Source organism: Oncorhynchus clarkii, chromosome 5 (genome assembly GCF_045791955.1).
Source record: "Oncorhynchus clarkii lewisi isolate Uvic-CL-2024 chromosome 5, UVic_Ocla_1.0, whole genome shotgun sequence".
NCBI lineage: Eukaryota > Metazoa > Chordata > Actinopteri > Salmoniformes > Salmonidae > Oncorhynchus > Oncorhynchus clarkii.
The window spans coordinates 9105289-9122865 of NC_092151.1; the positions used below are offsets into that span (position 1 = coordinate 9105289).

Below are 17577 nucleotides of genomic sequence, written 5' to 3' on the forward strand. Positions count from 1 at the left end.
TTACCTCAATTACTTAACTATCCTGTACCGTGCACATTGACTCGGTACCGTTACCTGTGTGTGTATATATATATATATATATTATTTAACCTTTAACTAGGCAAGTCAGTTAAGAACTAATTCTTATCTACAATGACGGCCTACCGGGAACAGTGAATTAACTGCCTTGTTCAGGGGCAGAATGACAGATTTTTACCTTGTCAGCTCGGGGATGATTCAATCCAGCAACCTTTCGGTTACTGGCCCAAACCTCTAACCACTAGGCTATAGCCTCATTATTGTTATTTTGTGTTACTTTAAGATTTAAAAAACTACTTGAGTTTATTTAGTTTATTTTTCTTAAAACTACATTGTTTGTTAAGGGCTTGTAAGCATGCATTTTTCACTGTGAGGTCCAGGATTTTCCTTGCCTCCTCAATCAAAACAAATCAAATGTTATGTCACAGGTGTAGGTCACACCTGTTGTATTCGGCGCATGTGACATAACATTTGATTTGTTTTGATTGAGGAGGCAAGGAAAATCTTGGAGGATTCTAGAGAAACACTTTTGAGATTCACCCATGGCCATTGGCCTCTGTCTGGAGACGTGGAACCAAGAATACATTCCCACAACCCTCTGTGGGCTCAGTGCCATAGTGTTATCGATGGTATTCAGTATGATCACAGACGTAGTATGTCATGGTGATGTCTCGTTATTCCATAGGACACATTTACACAATAAGGGATCATATTGATTTATGGCGCACCAGATTATATAATTTCCATGTTATATCATAGTACTATGGGTGTACTATATTCAATCATAGTGCTATGGTACTGTACTATATTATATCATAGTGCTATGGCACTATACTATATCATGCTACTATACTATATCATAGTACTATGGTGCTGTACTATATTATATAGTACTATGGGTCTATATTATATCGTACTACTATGGTACTACTACTGTAGTATAGTACTGTACTATATTATGGTACTGTACTCTATTTTATCATCGTACTATGTTACTGTACTATATTATATAGTACTATGGGTGTACTATATTATATCATAGTACTATGGGTGTACTATATTATTTCATAGTACTATGGTACTGCACTATATTATAGTACTATGGTACTGTACTATATTATAGTACTATGGTACTGTACTATATTTTATCATAGTACTATGGTACTATATAATATCATATATCATGTTTGTTATTCATGGCCCCCACTCTGTCTGCTATTCATGGCCCCCGACTCTGTCTGCTATTCATGGCCCCCCACTCTGTCTGTTATTCATGGCCCCCCACTCTGTCTGTTATTCATGGCCCCCCACTCTGTCTGCTATTCATGGCCCCCCTCTCTGTCTGCTATTCATGGCCCCCCACTCCGTCTGCTATTCATGGCCCCCCACTCCGTCTGCTATTCATGGCCCCCTCTCCGTCTGCTATTCATGGCCCCCACTCTGTCTGCTATTCATGCCCCCCCCCCCACTCTGTCTGCTATTCATGGCCCCCCACTCTCTGATATTCATGGCCCCCACTCCGTAGTCCTAACGTTTCATCTATCTTTTAGGGATTGTCGTCTTTGGGATCAATCGACCAAAGCAAAAAAATGCCATCAGCAAAAACCTTGTCATTCAGGTATGTATGGACATCCGTGAGGTAGCCTACACATAGTGTGGCTGTCATTAGCACCCGTTTTGATTGTGTTCTCTGTTAGATGACTGAGGCTGTGGAGAGTGTAAAAAAGAACAGCAAAGTGCGGACTGTCATCATTTGTAGCATGGTGCCTGGGATATTCTGTGCAGGTACACAACAACTTTATATCTTGGGTGACAATAGGGGTCAGACAGTTGGAACTATACCCATGATGCATTTACTGTGTAAGTGATAGTCTTAGAAATAAATACAAATCTATGGGTATGTTGTTAATTTAAAGGCTGACATTTATTTGTGTACATTTGAAAATATCCTGCATGTATTTTTTATAACTCACTGGGGTGTGGAATCAGTTACCGCTAGCCGTAATCTGTGTACATTTTTGTTGCTTTTATGGTGTCTGTAACTGTAGCGTAGATGCTGGCGGAAAAGCTGGGGGGGAGAGAGAGCACATTTTCATTCTATTACATGATTTATTGGATGACAATGACATGTTGTTTTCTCTGTACAGGTGCGGACCTTAAAGAGAGGGCCAAAATGCACCAGAGTGAAGTTGGACCCTTTGTGTCCAAGGCAAGGGCACTAATCTCAGAACTCGGTGAGGGAATTGTTGACGACTTATTTCATAGGGACGGTACCAGTATCGCAATATTTTTTTCCCAATACAAAAAAAAAAAAAATGGAAACACGAAGCAGACCAAACTCTTTGCTACTTTAAACAGACATATGTTTTGTATTATAGAAATTAGATTTCCGCAGGGGCGTGGACATCGACTCTTAAGGGGTTAAAAAAACTGCTGTATGTAAAATATTGTGTGCTATAGCTTGGAAAATCAGGTAATGTGACTCTGGATGACAACATAATGATGTTTTTTTTTCTTCCAACATTAGGGAAGTTAAATCCGCTTCGTGTTTTGTTTCCTTTCCACGATACTAACTAGTATCGCGATACTGGTATTGTCGCGGCCCTGTTGTCGCGGCCCTAGTATTTCGCACAAATTAGTCTGGACATTATGTCCCAAATTGTTTCATGTTCACAAAGCAGCACATGAATCATTTCATCATCCTCAAATCCATTCGAGTCATTGATGATAATTGCTCATTTCCTGTGGTTATAAATTCATGCCAGGTGGACTGGGAATGAGATGACTCATTCCATTCCATTTTTAGAGTCTTGTTATTCACTAGGCCAGTGGTATTCAACTCTTACCCCACGAGGTCCGGAGCCTGCTGGTTTTCTCCTCTACCTGAAAATTAATTGCACCCACCTGGTGTCCCAGGTCTAAATCAGTCCATGATTAAAAGGGAACAATGAAAAAAAAACAGTGGAACTGGCTTGGAGGTCCAGAGTTTAGTTTGAGGGCACCTAGCCTATATGGGATAAACACTGAGCTGCCACACTGCACCTATAGTGCATTCGGAAAGTACACAGTCCCCTTGTCTTTTCCCACATTTTCCCCTTCTAAAATTGATTAAATAGTTTTTTCCCCTCTTCAACCTACACACTATACCCTCTAATGACAAAGCAGAAAAAGGCTTTTAAATAACAAAATGGAAATATTACATTTACATAAGTATTCACACCCTTTACTCAGTACTTTGTTGAAGCACCTTTGGCAGAAATTATAGCCTTGAGTCTTCTTGGGTATGACGCTACAAGCTCGGCACACTTCTATTTGGGGAGATTCTCCCATTCTTCTCTGCAGAACCTGATGGTCACTTCCCTGACCAAGGCCCTTCTCCCCCAATTTCTCAGTTTGGCCAGGCAGCCAGCTCTAGGAAGAGTCTTGGTGCTTCCAAACTTCTTCCATTGAAGAATGATGGAGGACACTGTGTTCTTGGGGACCTTCAATTGTGCAGAAATTTGTTGTGACACAATCCTGTCTCGGAGCTCTACAGACAATTCCTTCGACCTCATGGCTTGGTTTTTGCTCTGACATGCTCTTCCAACTGTGGGACCTTATACAGACCGGTGTGTGCCTTTCCAAATCATGTCCAATCAATTGAATTTACCACAGGTGGGACTCCCAAGTTGTAGAAACATCTCAAGGGTGATCAATGGAAACAGGATGCACCTGAGCTCAATTTCGAGTCTCATAGCAAAGGGCCTGAATACTTATGTAAATAAGGTATTTCTGTTTTTTAATTCTTATACCTGTTTTTTCTTTGTCATTATGGGGTATTGTGATGTCATTATTGGGGTATTGTGTGTAGATTTGATGAGGGGGAAAAAAAACAATTTGAATCCATTTTAGAATAAGGCTGTAACGTAACAATATGTGGAAAAAGTTAAAGGGTCTGAATACTTTCCCGAATGCGCCGTATGTATTTACACAAGGTTCAGTTCTTCAGGGAGATGTGTTCATATTGTCTGTACACATTTTACTCTGTTGTGATTGAGGGCTAAGGACTCATTGCTAATTCATAGAGTCATTTATACATATTTCATTATGTTATTGTTTTATGTTGTGGATGTGTGTGAGACATACCTGTCTTCAGAGAGATGATCGATGACATGTCTTCTTATTTTCTTTGTGTCTACTGGAGGAAAAATGCTTTCCATCCATACTCCATTTTGACAAATACCCCTGTTTCTGTGTAGGCAATCTTCCCATGCCAACAATCGCAGCTATCGATGGAGCCGCCCTTGGTGGTGGTCTGGAGATGGCTCTGTCCTGTGACATCAGAATTGCCTGTAAGTAACCCATTGTGCTAAAATGGGTGTGCCGGTGCTTGTATGTAAACAGGTACATATAGGTAAGCAGGTAGCCTAGTGGTTAAGGGTTTTGGGCCAGTAACCGAATGGTCACTGGTTCGAATCCCAGAGCAGACTAGGTGAAAAATCTGTCGATGTGCCCTTGAGCAAGGCACTTAAACCCTAAATTGTTCCTGCAAGTCGCTCTGGATAAGAGAGTCTGCTAAATTACTAATATATAGGGGTGTAGCATAGACATTACAGTACACACAGCTAGAATTTCTCTAGAGCCTCCAAAGATTCATACTAGCAAAACAAAGTGTTGACACAGTGTCTTTGTGCTGGGTCGATTATAAGACATGATAACATTCCTGTTCAACAGAGTTAATGTACATGTTTTTTCAAATACTGTACTTCTCTAGTTGACAAATGATCACGAGCAAATATAAGAGAGTGCACATGCCCCCACATGCCCTGATGAATGAATAGACTGTACAGAACAGATTTAGTAGAATTTACCTGACCTATATTTTGTTTCCCCACATTGAGAGATTAGACTATGGCAGTTGGTTGATTCATTTACTGATGAAATTAGTATAATTTGATTTAGCGTTATGATATTTGTAAGATGAATGCCTATCTAAAACATCACTGTATTTGATCAAATTGTTGTTGAACGTACATGTTGTTGTCCTCGTCAAGCGTTTATAAGTCCCTTCTATTGAGATGCACACGGCTTCCATTCGCTGGAGCGAATCAACGCTCCATCTTTAAAAATTACCAAGGAACAGATGTCAGCGTGTGCAATGTTTTTCCTCAGCCTCAGAATTAAATCTGTTCCTCGTTTCTAGCACGTCACTCCCCTCCCCCGTACGAGAGAGCTGCGATATTCCCTATTCTTTCACACATGTTCTCTGATGAGTTTATTAGCATCTATTTTAAGCATCGGATTGGATGGGGGGAGGGGGATGTGTTCACAGATGAAAGTGGCTTTAAAGTTTCATGGCATCATAGCACCACAGATTGGATGTGATCATGATGATTGGATGTGATCATGCTGATTGGATGTGATCATGCTGATTGGATGTGATCATGATGATTGGATGTGATCATGATGATTGGATGTGATCATGCATGTCAGACTTGAGTGAGTGAAGAGTCCTCTCTGAATGAATCAACTGTCGACAGCCATAGTGGTTGTCATTGTTGTTAGTGAGGGATGAAACTAAAGTATTTTGTGAGGGCCGACTCAGTAGCTGTGTGGTTCTTGGTGCCTGGGTGGGTGCAGAAAACATTTTACAACCTAGAATGTATAAGTCCCTCCTTTATTTACATTAAAGATACCTGCAGCAGTTCTGTGGCCTGTAAGCCAAAAGGTAAACACCAAAAATAAGGGTGCAACAACGGCATGGTAGTTATGTTTTTAACCATTGCCGTCTGTTACCGATATGAATATATTGTGCATCCTTACAAAAAAAAAAGTCACTCACATTTCACACCCTATGTAGGGATGGAGAGCAACTTGCACCCTCTCTCTTGTTTCCCTTGTTTTCGCAAACAACCAACTAGACTTAAAGTCTTTCCATATTTCCCTTGTTTTTAAACAACACCTGCAATGGTAAGAAAGCATACCCAAACACGCTTCAGCCCAGCTTGAAACTAAAAGGGGAATCGGGTGCTCGACCCAGGGACTCCCCAAAATATTATTTACCCCAGGACACGTCAACTGGTGAAATAAAGAAAAAAGAGCATTTTGTTTCTGCATTATTCATCCAATATTTATTGGCAGGACATGAACAGGCTTACCTTCCTGCAATGGATTCACTTTATAAGTTACTGACTTTTCAAAACTGGGTGGTTCGAGCCCTGGATGCTGATTGGCCGACAGCCATGGTATATCAGACCATATACCACGGGTATGACAAAACATGTATTTTTACTGCTCTAATTATGTTAGTAACCAGTTTATTATGTCAATAAGACAACTCGGGGTTTTGTGATATATGTCCAATATACCACGCGTTGCGTAGCGCCGAAGAACAGCCCTTAGCCGTGGTATTTTGGCCATATACCACACCCCCTCAGGCCTTATTGCTTAAGGATAAGTCCCTCTAAATATACATATTCAAGCCAAGACATATTGGATTTGTTAGTTTGCTCTGAGCCGATGCTGGAATTCCCTTTCTATTGAAAGGAAATGGATCAAAGATGTTTGTCTAGAACTGATTGATTCCAGATATTCTGACTCTGTCACATTTCCCTTTTTCTGTAGCTAACAATGCAAAGCTCGGCCTGACTGAAACCAAACTCGCCATCATTCCAGGAGCAGGTAAGGTTTAATTTCCTAGAGTGCTGTTGTGCCTTTGTGTGCTAAGACTACAATTCGTGAAATTGACAATCAAACCAAAAATGCTTACCTTTCAAATTTGATCACAAGCGATATGGTGAATATACAACCACTTTCTAAATTACACAGTTTTGTATTTCTAAGAAATGTCAATCTCAAGTGCATGTTGTTGTTTGAAATAAATTGCGGCATTTGTCCAGGCGACATTCTCTCTCTTGGCTGTTAACACGTCCTACGTCGATGGGCCACATGGCCTTTTTCTTTCCCAGAATCCCTGAGGGTTCTTTATTTAGTATCCCTGGTGTACCAACTCTCAAATGTTGACCAGATATGAGGTTGACTGGGTCAATTTGGATAAAATGGTGCAGCGCATGACAATGTACACAGAGATATATTTTGGTTGCAGAATTGTTTAATGTGGCAAGAAAATCAAAGCTTAAGACAGTGTCTGTGTCTCTGTCTAACCTAAAAGAAAAGCTGCTTCGTAAGCACGGGAGAGAGATGTATCCTTGTGTCCTAGCCATGTATGTGGAAAAATGCCTGTTTGTTTCCTGCCTTTTATCATCAATTGTAACCAGGAAGGAACACACTTCTCATTTGTTCGCCTACAAATGTACACAACCTTGACCTGCTGTGGGTCAGCCTTTTATTAGGAGAAGCTTACACTGACTCATTCTAGCACATATTCCTCAACAGTTTTTATGGCACATACAGTATGCTACCCAAACTCTTTGGACATCACTTAACCAATATAATTGTGTCATATTTGCAACATGAATTGATGAGTAGTTATAAGGGAGGTCACAGTAGGGAACTAGGTCAATCCATGTCTGATTGAGCTACACTGGTGTTGAACCCCCTCCAATGATTGTTTAATAAAACCAGCTTACTTCTCTCCAGTCTTAAGAGTAGAGAGGCATCAACAGAGGTCTTGTGTCTGTTTATAGCTATTAGCTGCACAGCCACCCAAAGGGGAATGGAGAGAATTCTGAAGATGTGTAGACTGCTAAACCTGTCGAGCATAATGAAACGTAGTTCTCTATGGTAGACTGCATCTAACGGCTTTAATGAAGTGACAGCTGCGTTCATATAGATGATGTCGCCGTAGTCTAGGACCAGTACGAAAGTCGACTGAATGATCCTCGTTCTACTATTGAGCGAGAGGCTTGACCTGTTTCTATCTTTCTTGTTTTTATAGAAGTCCCTTTTTATTCTCAGATTAATAGTTAACTCATCAATGTGTTTTTTTTTTTAAAAGACAAAAGACAAAGGCACCATGTTGGACCTATCTGTCACAGAGATGTACATTTGTCTGTCGGTGTGAATTCTGTTCTGACAGGTGTTCTGACAGGTGTTCTGACAGGTGTTCTGACAGGTGTTCTACATTACATAGAGTATGTCAGTCATTTCTGAGGCACCACCAGCCCATTGCTGTACGATTCATCAGGGTTGATGTCAGACCTTTGTCCGTCTCTGTTCAGTCTCATCCAGGGATTCAGGTGCCCTTTGTCTTCGTCTCTCGCAAGGCCTAAGGGATTTAGCTCTTGACATTTCGCTGGCTGCCTCTCTGAAAAACAATTTCTCTCTCTGCTGATCCTCTCCTCACACTTTTTATTTTTGTGGGATATTTGACAGCCACTGTTGTCACACGTTTCATTATTTTTAAAGTCAAATTTGACTATTGAGGATTGACCTAATGAACTGTCAATGGTTCTAAAATGTATCATTGAAGTTTTACTTGTGATTTGTTTTCATTACAGTATCAATCGTGTCCACGGATAAGCTCTTGCAGCATCAAATGTTTCCCAAAATAACAGATTTGATGTTGACGGATTCAAACCCAAATGAACTTTAGGAAGACAGCTGGTGATTTGCATCTCATTGTTGCACTATTTACTTAAATCTTGTGTAAATAACCTCTGCCTTCTCGCTGGGCATCGTTTAACATTTTACATATCACTTCCCCTTAAAAATAATGTTCTAAGGATTATTTGGGGATTCTTTTTTGGAGTGTGGGGGGGGTGAAAGGTCCTCTAAATTAAGAGCAACAAAGAGCTCTTGAGGTTCTCCAGTATCCACAGCTGAGAAACTGAAGGAAGTCAGTCCAAGGGTGTGTCCCAATAATATCTCCTTTCTCCTGAAGTGTGCACTTGCGTTGGATTGGTGTAGCCAGAGGCTAGTGGGAGTGTTTCCACCGTATTTCTGACACATCATTTCCTTTCAATTCAGTGAAGGGAATGGAACAAGTGCACACTTATGGAGGAAGGAGAGATAATTGGGACATTATTCAACACTATCCTCCCCTCCCACTCCATCAGGCTGAAGGAGATTCTAGAGCCCTGTAAAAGCAGTCATTTTATTATTCACCACCAACATTTTCACAAATTTAGTTTTTTCCATTTTGTTTTTCCCAGGTTTCAGTTTTCGATTTTTTTTCTCCAGATTTTTGCTTTCAAAATCACACTTTTTGAAATAGAAAAGCAACAAAAATGTATGTTTTAAGTCCACAACATTAACCCACTTCAGTAGACCACTTTTTTTAACTCCGGGGAAAAAATCTAAGAAATGTAGATTTTTTAAAACATTTTAGTAATTTAGCAGAGGCTCTTATGCATACATCCAGAGTGATTTTACAATTAGTGCATTCATTTTAAAATTGCTAGGTGAGATAACAACACATCACAATCGTATCAAGTACATTTTCTCTGAATTTTGGGGGGTAGTTACCTTTTTAATGCAAGTGCAGACCAACCATTGTTTTGGTGGTGTTTCTTTAGTGCTCATGGGATTGCAGAGTTTGCAAAACAAATGTCCACTGGGAGGATGCCAATACTCATAATTTAATTCTGCAAGGTAAGGCATAGGCTACTTTGTAGTTAACATTTAATTGAAAAGGTTTTTGGGAAAGCCTTTCCATCTACTAGCAGACAGTTATCGTTAGCATTATCGCTAATGGCTACACAAAGTGTAGACTAGACATACCTGCGCCTCGCAACACACACTGACGGGAATTCCTGTGCCCTTTAAGAAAGTTGCAGGAAAATACCAATCACTGATGCAAATTTGTTCATGTCTTATGATTAACTTGGCCAAATTAAATAATTGTCTATGAAGTTCAATACATTTAGTTGAGTTCCTACTAAATTCAATACATTTTGTTGATATCAACACATTTTTGAAAATTGTTGAATTCCATTTTAATGTCTGGATTCTGTGATTCCGTTCGTGTTTTCCGCAACATAGATTTTATACGGGCCCAAAGCTTCACTACAACAGCTGAATAGACCCGTGACCAAGCAGCGGATCAGAGAAGACTGCCTGTCTTCTAATGAGGTTTCACTAATGCACCCAAATGCCTTTATTTATTTATTTTTAAATCTGTTCGGTCTCTATTGAAATTTGAGAGCGAGATATTCTTATCTAGGCCGGAGAGGGGGAGAGAGAGAGAGAGGAGGGGAGAGAGAGAGAGGGAAAGAGAGAGAGAGAGAGAGAGAGAGGGGGGGAAGAGAGAGAGAGAGGGGGGGAGAGAGAGAGAGAGAGGGGGGGGGGAGAGAGAGAGAGAGGGGGGAAGATAGAGAGAGGGGGGGGAAGAGAGAGAGAGAGGGGGGGAGAGAGAGAGAGAGGGGGGGGGAGAGAGAGAGAGGGGGGGAAGAGAGAGAGAGGGGGGGGGGAAGAGAGAGAGAGGGGGGGGAAGAGAGAGAGAGAGGGGGAGAGAGAGAGAGAGGGGGAGAGAGAGAGAGAGGGGGGAGAGAGAGAGAGAGAGAGAGGGGGAGAGAGAGAGGGGGGGAAGAGAGAGGGGGAGAGAGAGAGAGGGGGAGAGAGAGGGGGGGAAGAGAGAGAGGGGGAGAGAGAGGGGGGGAAGAGAGGGGGAGAGAGAGGGGGGGAAGAGAGAGGGGGAGAGAGAGAGAGGGGGAGAGAGGGGGGGGGAAGAGAGAGAGAGGGGGGGGGAGAGAGAGAGACAGACAGAGAGAGAGAGAGCGCTCCACCTGGTTGAAAATAGGTCACCAAATCCTTGGCACCCGTCCAAGTCTTTGGAGATTTATTCACCGCTGCCGCCGCACTCCCTGGAAATGTGGGGGTGGGGTGGCAGGGGAGACGTCAGCAGGATACAGTTTTTGTCTGGCAGGCGTGTCGTCCTGTGCCCTGGAAGACATTTACTCACTGGCCTGTTATTAAGCGGCGTCTATCTGAAGGGCTGTTGCAGTTACCCACGGAAATGTCTGGCCCCCTATGTCTGACCACTGGCCCTCCAACCTGTCCGTCTGGGTGTGCGCTGTCTCTCTTTGTGTTTGAGCTGTCTGTCTGTGTGTTGTGTGAGAATTTCCATGAGAAAAATGTGGGGGAAGATTTTAATTTACTGGCCATTTTCAGAAATGTACCGGTGCGTAAATATTTAGCATTCATCTTAACATACCATGCAACTCCTGTAATCAAATAAAACATCATTTTAAAACGTTTGCCAAAATGTAGTTTTACGAGATAACAACATTCTAAACACTGCACCTGATGTGAACCTTACGTAACAGAGAGGAAAATCTCCCTCATAGGTACACTTCAACTGTGAGAGACGGAATCTAAAACAAAAATCCAGAAAATCACATTGTATGATTTTTAAGTAAATAATTAGCATTTTATTGCATGACATAAGTATTTGATACATCAGAAAAGCAGAACTTAATATTTGGTACAGAAACCTTTGTTTGCAATTACAGAGATCATACGTTTCCTGTAGTTCTTGACCAGGTTTGCATACACTGCAGCAGGGATTATGGCCCACTCCTCCATACAGACCTTCTCCAGATCCTTCAGGTTTCGGGGCTGTCGCTGGGCAATACAGACTTTCAGCTCCCTCCAAAGATTTTCTAATTGGGTTCAGGTCTGGAGACTGACTAGGCCACTCCAGGACCTTGAGATGCTTCTTACGGAGCCACTCCTTAGTTGCCCTGGCTGTGTGTTTCGGGTCATTGTCATGCTGGAAGACCCAGCCACGACCCATCTTCAATGCTCTTACTGAGGGAAGGAGGTTGTTGGCCAAGATCTCGCGATACATGGCCCCATCCATCCTCCCCTCAATACGGTGCAGTCGTCCTGTCCCTTTTGCAGAAAAGCCTCCCCAAAGAATGATGTTTCCACCTCCATGCTTCACGGTTGGGATGGTGTTCTTGGGGTAGTACTCATCCTTCTTCTTCCTCCAAACACGGCGAGTGGAGTTTAGAACAAAAAGCTATATTTTTGTCTCATCAGACTACATGACCGTCTCCTATTCCTCCTCTGGATCATCCAGATGGTCATTGGCAAACTTCAGACGGGCCTGGACATGCACTGGCTTGAGCAGGGGGACCTTGCGTGCGCTGTAGGATTTTAATCCATGATGGCGTAGTGTGTTACTAATGGTTTTCTTTGATACTGTGGTCCAGGCTCTCTTCAGGTCATTGACCAGGTCCTGCCGTGTAGTTCTGGGCTGATCCCTCACCTTCCTCCTGATCATTGATGCCCCACGAGATGAGATCTTGCATGGAGCCACAGATCGAGGGTGATTGACCGTCATCTTGAACTTCTTCCATTTTCTAATAATTGCGCCAACAGTTGTTGCCTTCTCACCAAGCTGCTTGCCTATTGTCCTGTAGTCCATCTCAGCCTTGTGCAGGTCTACAGTTTTATCCCTGATGTCCTTACACAGCTCTCTGGTCTTGGCCATTGTGGAGAGGTTGGAGTCTGTTTGATTGAGTGTGTGGACAGGTGTCTTTTATACAGGTAACGAGTTCTAACAGGTGCAGTTAACACAGGTAATGAGTGGAGAACAGGAGGGCTTCTTAACAGGTCTGTGAGAGCCGGAATTCTTGCTGTGTGGTAGGTGATCAAATACTCATGTCATGCAATAAAATGCAAATGAATTACTTAAAAATCCTACAATGTGATTTTCTGGATTTTTGTTTTAGATTCCGTCTCTCACAGTTGAAGTGTACCTATGATAAAAATGACAGACCTCTACATGCTTTGTAAGTAGGAAACACTGCGGATTTTGCAGGTTATCAAATTCTTGTTCTCCCCACTGTATGTGAGAATGCTATTCATTAACTACAGCTCAGCGTTCAACACCATATTGCCCTCAAAGCTCGTCAATAAGCTAACAACCCTGGGACTAAACACCTCCCTCTGCAACTGAATCCTGGACTTCCTGATGGGCCGCCCCCAGGTGGTAAGGGTAGGTAACAACACATCCGCCACACTGATCCTCAACACTGGGGCCCCTCAGGGGTGCGTGCTCAGTCCCCTCGTGTACTCCCTGTTCACTCTTGACTACACGGCCAGGCACAACTCCAACAACATCATTAAATTTGCAGATGACACAATAGTGGTAGGCCTGATCACCGACAATGACGAGACAGCCTATAGGGAGGAGGTCAGAGACCTGGCCATGTGGTGCCAGGACAACAACCTCTCCCTCAACGTGATCAAGACAAAGGAGATGATTGTGGACTACAGGAAAAAATGGACCCAATCTCATCGACGGGGCTGCAGTGGAGCAGGTTGAGAGTTTCAAGTTCCTCGGTGTCCACATTACCAACAAACTAACATGGTCCAAGCACACCAAGACAGTCGTGAAGAGGGCACGACAAAACCTATTCCCCTTCAGGAGACTGAAAAGATTTGGCATGGGTCCTCAGATCCTCAAAAGGTTCTACAGCTGCACCATCGAGAGCATCCTGACCGGTTGCATCACTGCCTGGTATGGCAACTGCTCGGCCTCCAACCACAAGGCACTAAAGAGGGTAGTGCGAATGGCCCAGTACATCACTTGGGCCAAGCTTCCTGAATCTAGGACCTCTATACCAGGCGGTATCAGAGGAAGGCCCAAAAAATTGTCAAAGACTCCAGCCACTCTAGTCATAGACTGTTCTCTCTGCTACCGCACGGCAAGTGGTACCGGAGCGCCAAGTCTAGGTCCAAGAGGCCTCTAAACAGCGTCTACCCCAAAGCCATAAGACTCCTGAACATCTAATGGCAAACCAGACTATTAGCATTGCCCCCCCCCCATCCCTTTTCACCGCTGCTACTCTCTGTTGTTTTCATCTATGCATACATTGAGGGGGAAAAGTATTTGATCCCCTCTCCAGAAAACGCATGTCAAAAATGTTATACATTTATTGGCATTTTAATTAAATCAAATCAAATCAAATTTTATTTGTCACATACACATGCTTAGCAGATGTTAATGCGAGTGTAGCGAAATGCTTGTGCTTCTAGTTCCGACAATGCAGTAATAACCAACAAGTAATCTAACTAACAATTCCAAAACTACTGTCTTATACACAGTGTAAGGGGATAAAGAATATGTACATAAAGATATATGGATGAGTTATGGTACAGAGCAGCATAGGCAAGATACAGTAGATGGTATCGAGTACAGTATATACATATGAGATGAGCATGCAAACAAAGCGGCATAGTTAAAGTGGCTAGTGATACATGTATTACATAAGAATACAGTAGATGATATAGAGTACAGCACATACGTATGTATACATATGATATGAATAATGTAGGGTATATAAACATTATATTAGGTAGCATTGTTTAAAGTGGCTAGTGATATATTTTACATCATTTCCCATCAATTCCCATTATTAAAGTGGCTGGAGTTGAGTCAGTGTGTTGGCAGCAGCCACTCAATGTTAGTGGTGGCTGTTTAACAGTCTGATGGCCTTGAGATAGAAGCTGTTTTTCAGTCTCTCGGTCCCAGCTTTGATGCACCTGTACTGACCTCGCCTTCTGGATGATAGCGGGGTGAACAGGCAGTGGCTCGGGTGGTTGTTGTCCTTGATGATCTTTATGGCCTTTCTGTAACATCGATTAGGGAAATAAGTGCACGCACCCCTGCTCAAGAAAGCACATATACATGCCCGTCTGAATAGTTCACTTTTTTTCAAATGCAAATTGTCTGGATAACCATTTGACGATATGTTCAGGAGTCTTATGGCTTGTGTGTAATGATCGTGGGTCAGGTTTGTCTGTTAAAGTTGAGGGTGCGTGCACACCTGAGCACATATAGACATAGCCTACCTGACCTGCTGCTCATAAATGTAAGGAAGTGTCCATTGGGGGATGTCTGATTGTCTTAACTCACCTCGTCCACCACTAATAAGCTCTGCTTCTCAGTCATTTTTTTTCCTTCACCTCACACAGTAAGTCAACAACGTATATCTATTGCGAATGATAGCCTAATAGTTCCTCACAATAGTCCTATTTGAAAAATCTTTTCAACAATCTCCCCCTCGATAATCACCAAGCCTCGGTGTGAAAGAGCAAAATATCATTATCTGATGATTCCATATATCCAGTAGAAACATCTTAAAATATATTTTCCTTGCTCAAAAATAGCTGTCTGTCCCTAAGCTCACTGGCAAATATACCTCTGGAATAGACTAGTTTATACAATGTTGCAAGTTCGCTAGAGACAGCTTTTGGCTGGATCCAGTTGATTGATTTGATACAATGTTGCGCTTCACTAGCAGTAGCTCAAGTCAAGACAGATAGAAGGGCAGACAGACAGGCTTGTAGAGAGCTTCATGTGATTGAATGAACCTGCATTTTAATCAGTATATTTTCTACTGTTTTTATTTGTCGGCTTTATGTCTTTTTACTTGGTTGACAATGGAAGTTATAGGTCAACGGCTGCATTGGCCATCTCAGAGTTCCATGTGCTCGTTTAGGCTATTTATCTGCCAATGATCACTGTGTATCACTGTGTCCATATAGCAGAGGCCAATGATCACGGTGTATCACTGTGTCCATATAGCAGAGGCCAATGATCATGGTGTATCACTGTGTCCATATAGCAGAGGCCAATGATGACGGTGTATCACTGTGTCCATATAGCAGAGGCCAATGATGACGGTGTATCACTGTGTCCATATAGCAGAGGCCAATGATGACGGTGTATCACTGTGTCCATATAGCAGAGGCCAATGATGACGGTGTATCACTGTGTCCATATAGTAGAGGCCAATGATCACGGTGTATCACTGTGTCCATATAGCAGAGGCCAATGATGACGGTGTATCACTGTGTCCATATAGCAGAGGCCAATGATCACGGTGTATCTCTGTGTCCATATAGTAGAGGCCAATGATCACGGTGTATCTCTGTGTCCATATAGTAGAGGCCAATGATGACGGTGTATCACTGTGTCCATATAGCAGAGGCCAATGATCACGGTGTATCACTGTGTCCATATAGCAGAGGCCAATGATGACGGTGTATCACTGTGTCCATATAGCAGAGGCCAATGATGACGGTGTATCACTGTGTCCATATAGCAGAGGCCAATGATGACGGTGTATCACTGTGTCCATATAGCAGAGGCCAATGATGACGGTGTATCACTGTGTCCATATAGCAGAGGCCAATGATCACGGTGTATCACTGTGTCCATATAGCAGAGGCCAATGATGACGGTGTATCACTGTGTCCATATAGTAGAGGTCAATGATCATGGTGTATCACTGTGTCCATATAGTAGAGGCCAATGATGACGGTGTATCACTGTGTCCATATAGTAGAGGCCAATGATGACGGTGTATCTCTGTGTCCATATAGCAGAGGCCAATGATCATGGTGTATCACTGTGTCCATATAGTAGAGGCCAATGATCACGGTGTATCACTGTGTCCATATAGTAGAGGCCAATGATCATGGTGTATCTCTGTGTCCATATAGCAGAGGCCAATGATGACGGTGTATCACTGTGTCCATATAGTAGAGGCCAATGATGACGGTGTATCACTGTGTCCATATAGCAGAGGCCAATGATCACGGTGTATCACTGTGTCCATATAGTAGAGGCCAATGATGACGGTGTATCACTGTGTCCATATCGCAGAGGCCAATGATGACGGTGTATCACTGTGTCCATATAGCAGAGGCCAATGATCACGGTGTATCACTGTGTCCATATAGTAGAGGCCAATGATGACGGTGTATCACTGTGTCCATATAGTAGAGGCCAATGATGACGGTGTATCACTGTGTCCATATAGCAGAGGCCAATGATCACGGTGTATCTCTCTGTCCATTTGCTGGTGCTCTCCAGTTAGTTGAGTTTTTACTTTTATATTTGTATTGTTTTCATTAAGATTTATACAGTATAATTAACCACGTGATTTTGAGAAATAAAAACATAATTATTGAAATTAAACTGTTCCACATGTGCACATGAAAATCATAACTGGCACGTAAATCGCTAGAAATAGTAGCTAGAATACATTATATGCTTCCCCAAACTTTGAAGTCTTTATAATGCTTCTATGGTTGGATTTTCAAGGTAAAACCTGAAGTAAGACATTCAGGTTTCAAACAGGTTTTCCGATTTTTTTGTTGTTGATAAAAGCCGTTGATTACCGGCTAACGGAAACCCTGGTGTGGGTGGGTGTGTGGGCGGGTGGGTGGTTGTGGGTGTGCGCTGTCTGTAAATAGTCATTAAGGATGTAACCATATTTTGTGTCTTCATTTTTAGCCCCAGTCAGAGTGTAGCCCCAGTCAGAGTGTAGCCCCAGTCAGAGTGTAGCCCCAGTCAGAGTGTAGCCCCAGTCAGAGTGTAGCCCCAGTCAGAGTGTAGCCCCAGTCAGAGTGTAGCCCCAGTCAGAGTGTAGCCCCAGTCAGAGTGTAGCCCCAGTCAGAGTGTAGCCCCAGTCAGATTGTAGCCCCAGTCAGAGTGTAGCCCCAGTCAGAGTGTAGCCCCAGTCAGAGTGTAGCCCCAGTCAGAGTGTAGCCCCAGTCAGAGTGTAGCCCCAGTCAGAGTGTAGCCCAGTTACTTCCTCACTAAGGAAATGGAGCACACTTGAATGCGAGATGAGTTAGAGCTATTTTCATTGCTCTCTG

The 17577-nt window shown here is 42.7% G+C and overlaps 1 protein-coding gene across 1 annotated transcript in view; it reads left to right on the forward strand.

Moving 5' to 3' along the window:
* Positions 1–17577, forward strand: part of LOC139408301 (AU RNA binding protein/enoyl-CoA hydratase) — a 48814-nt gene that overhangs the window by 1756 nt on the left and 29481 nt on the right. The window contains exons 2-6 of the mRNA XM_071152018.1: positions 1569–1636; positions 1716–1803; positions 2166–2252; positions 4257–4349; positions 6622–6678. Of these exons, the coding sequence (XP_071008119.1) occupies positions 1569–1636; positions 1716–1803; positions 2166–2252; positions 4257–4349; positions 6622–6678 (393 nt within the window). The remainder of the gene's footprint in view (positions 1–1568; positions 1637–1715; positions 1804–2165; positions 2253–4256; positions 4350–6621; positions 6679–17577) is intronic.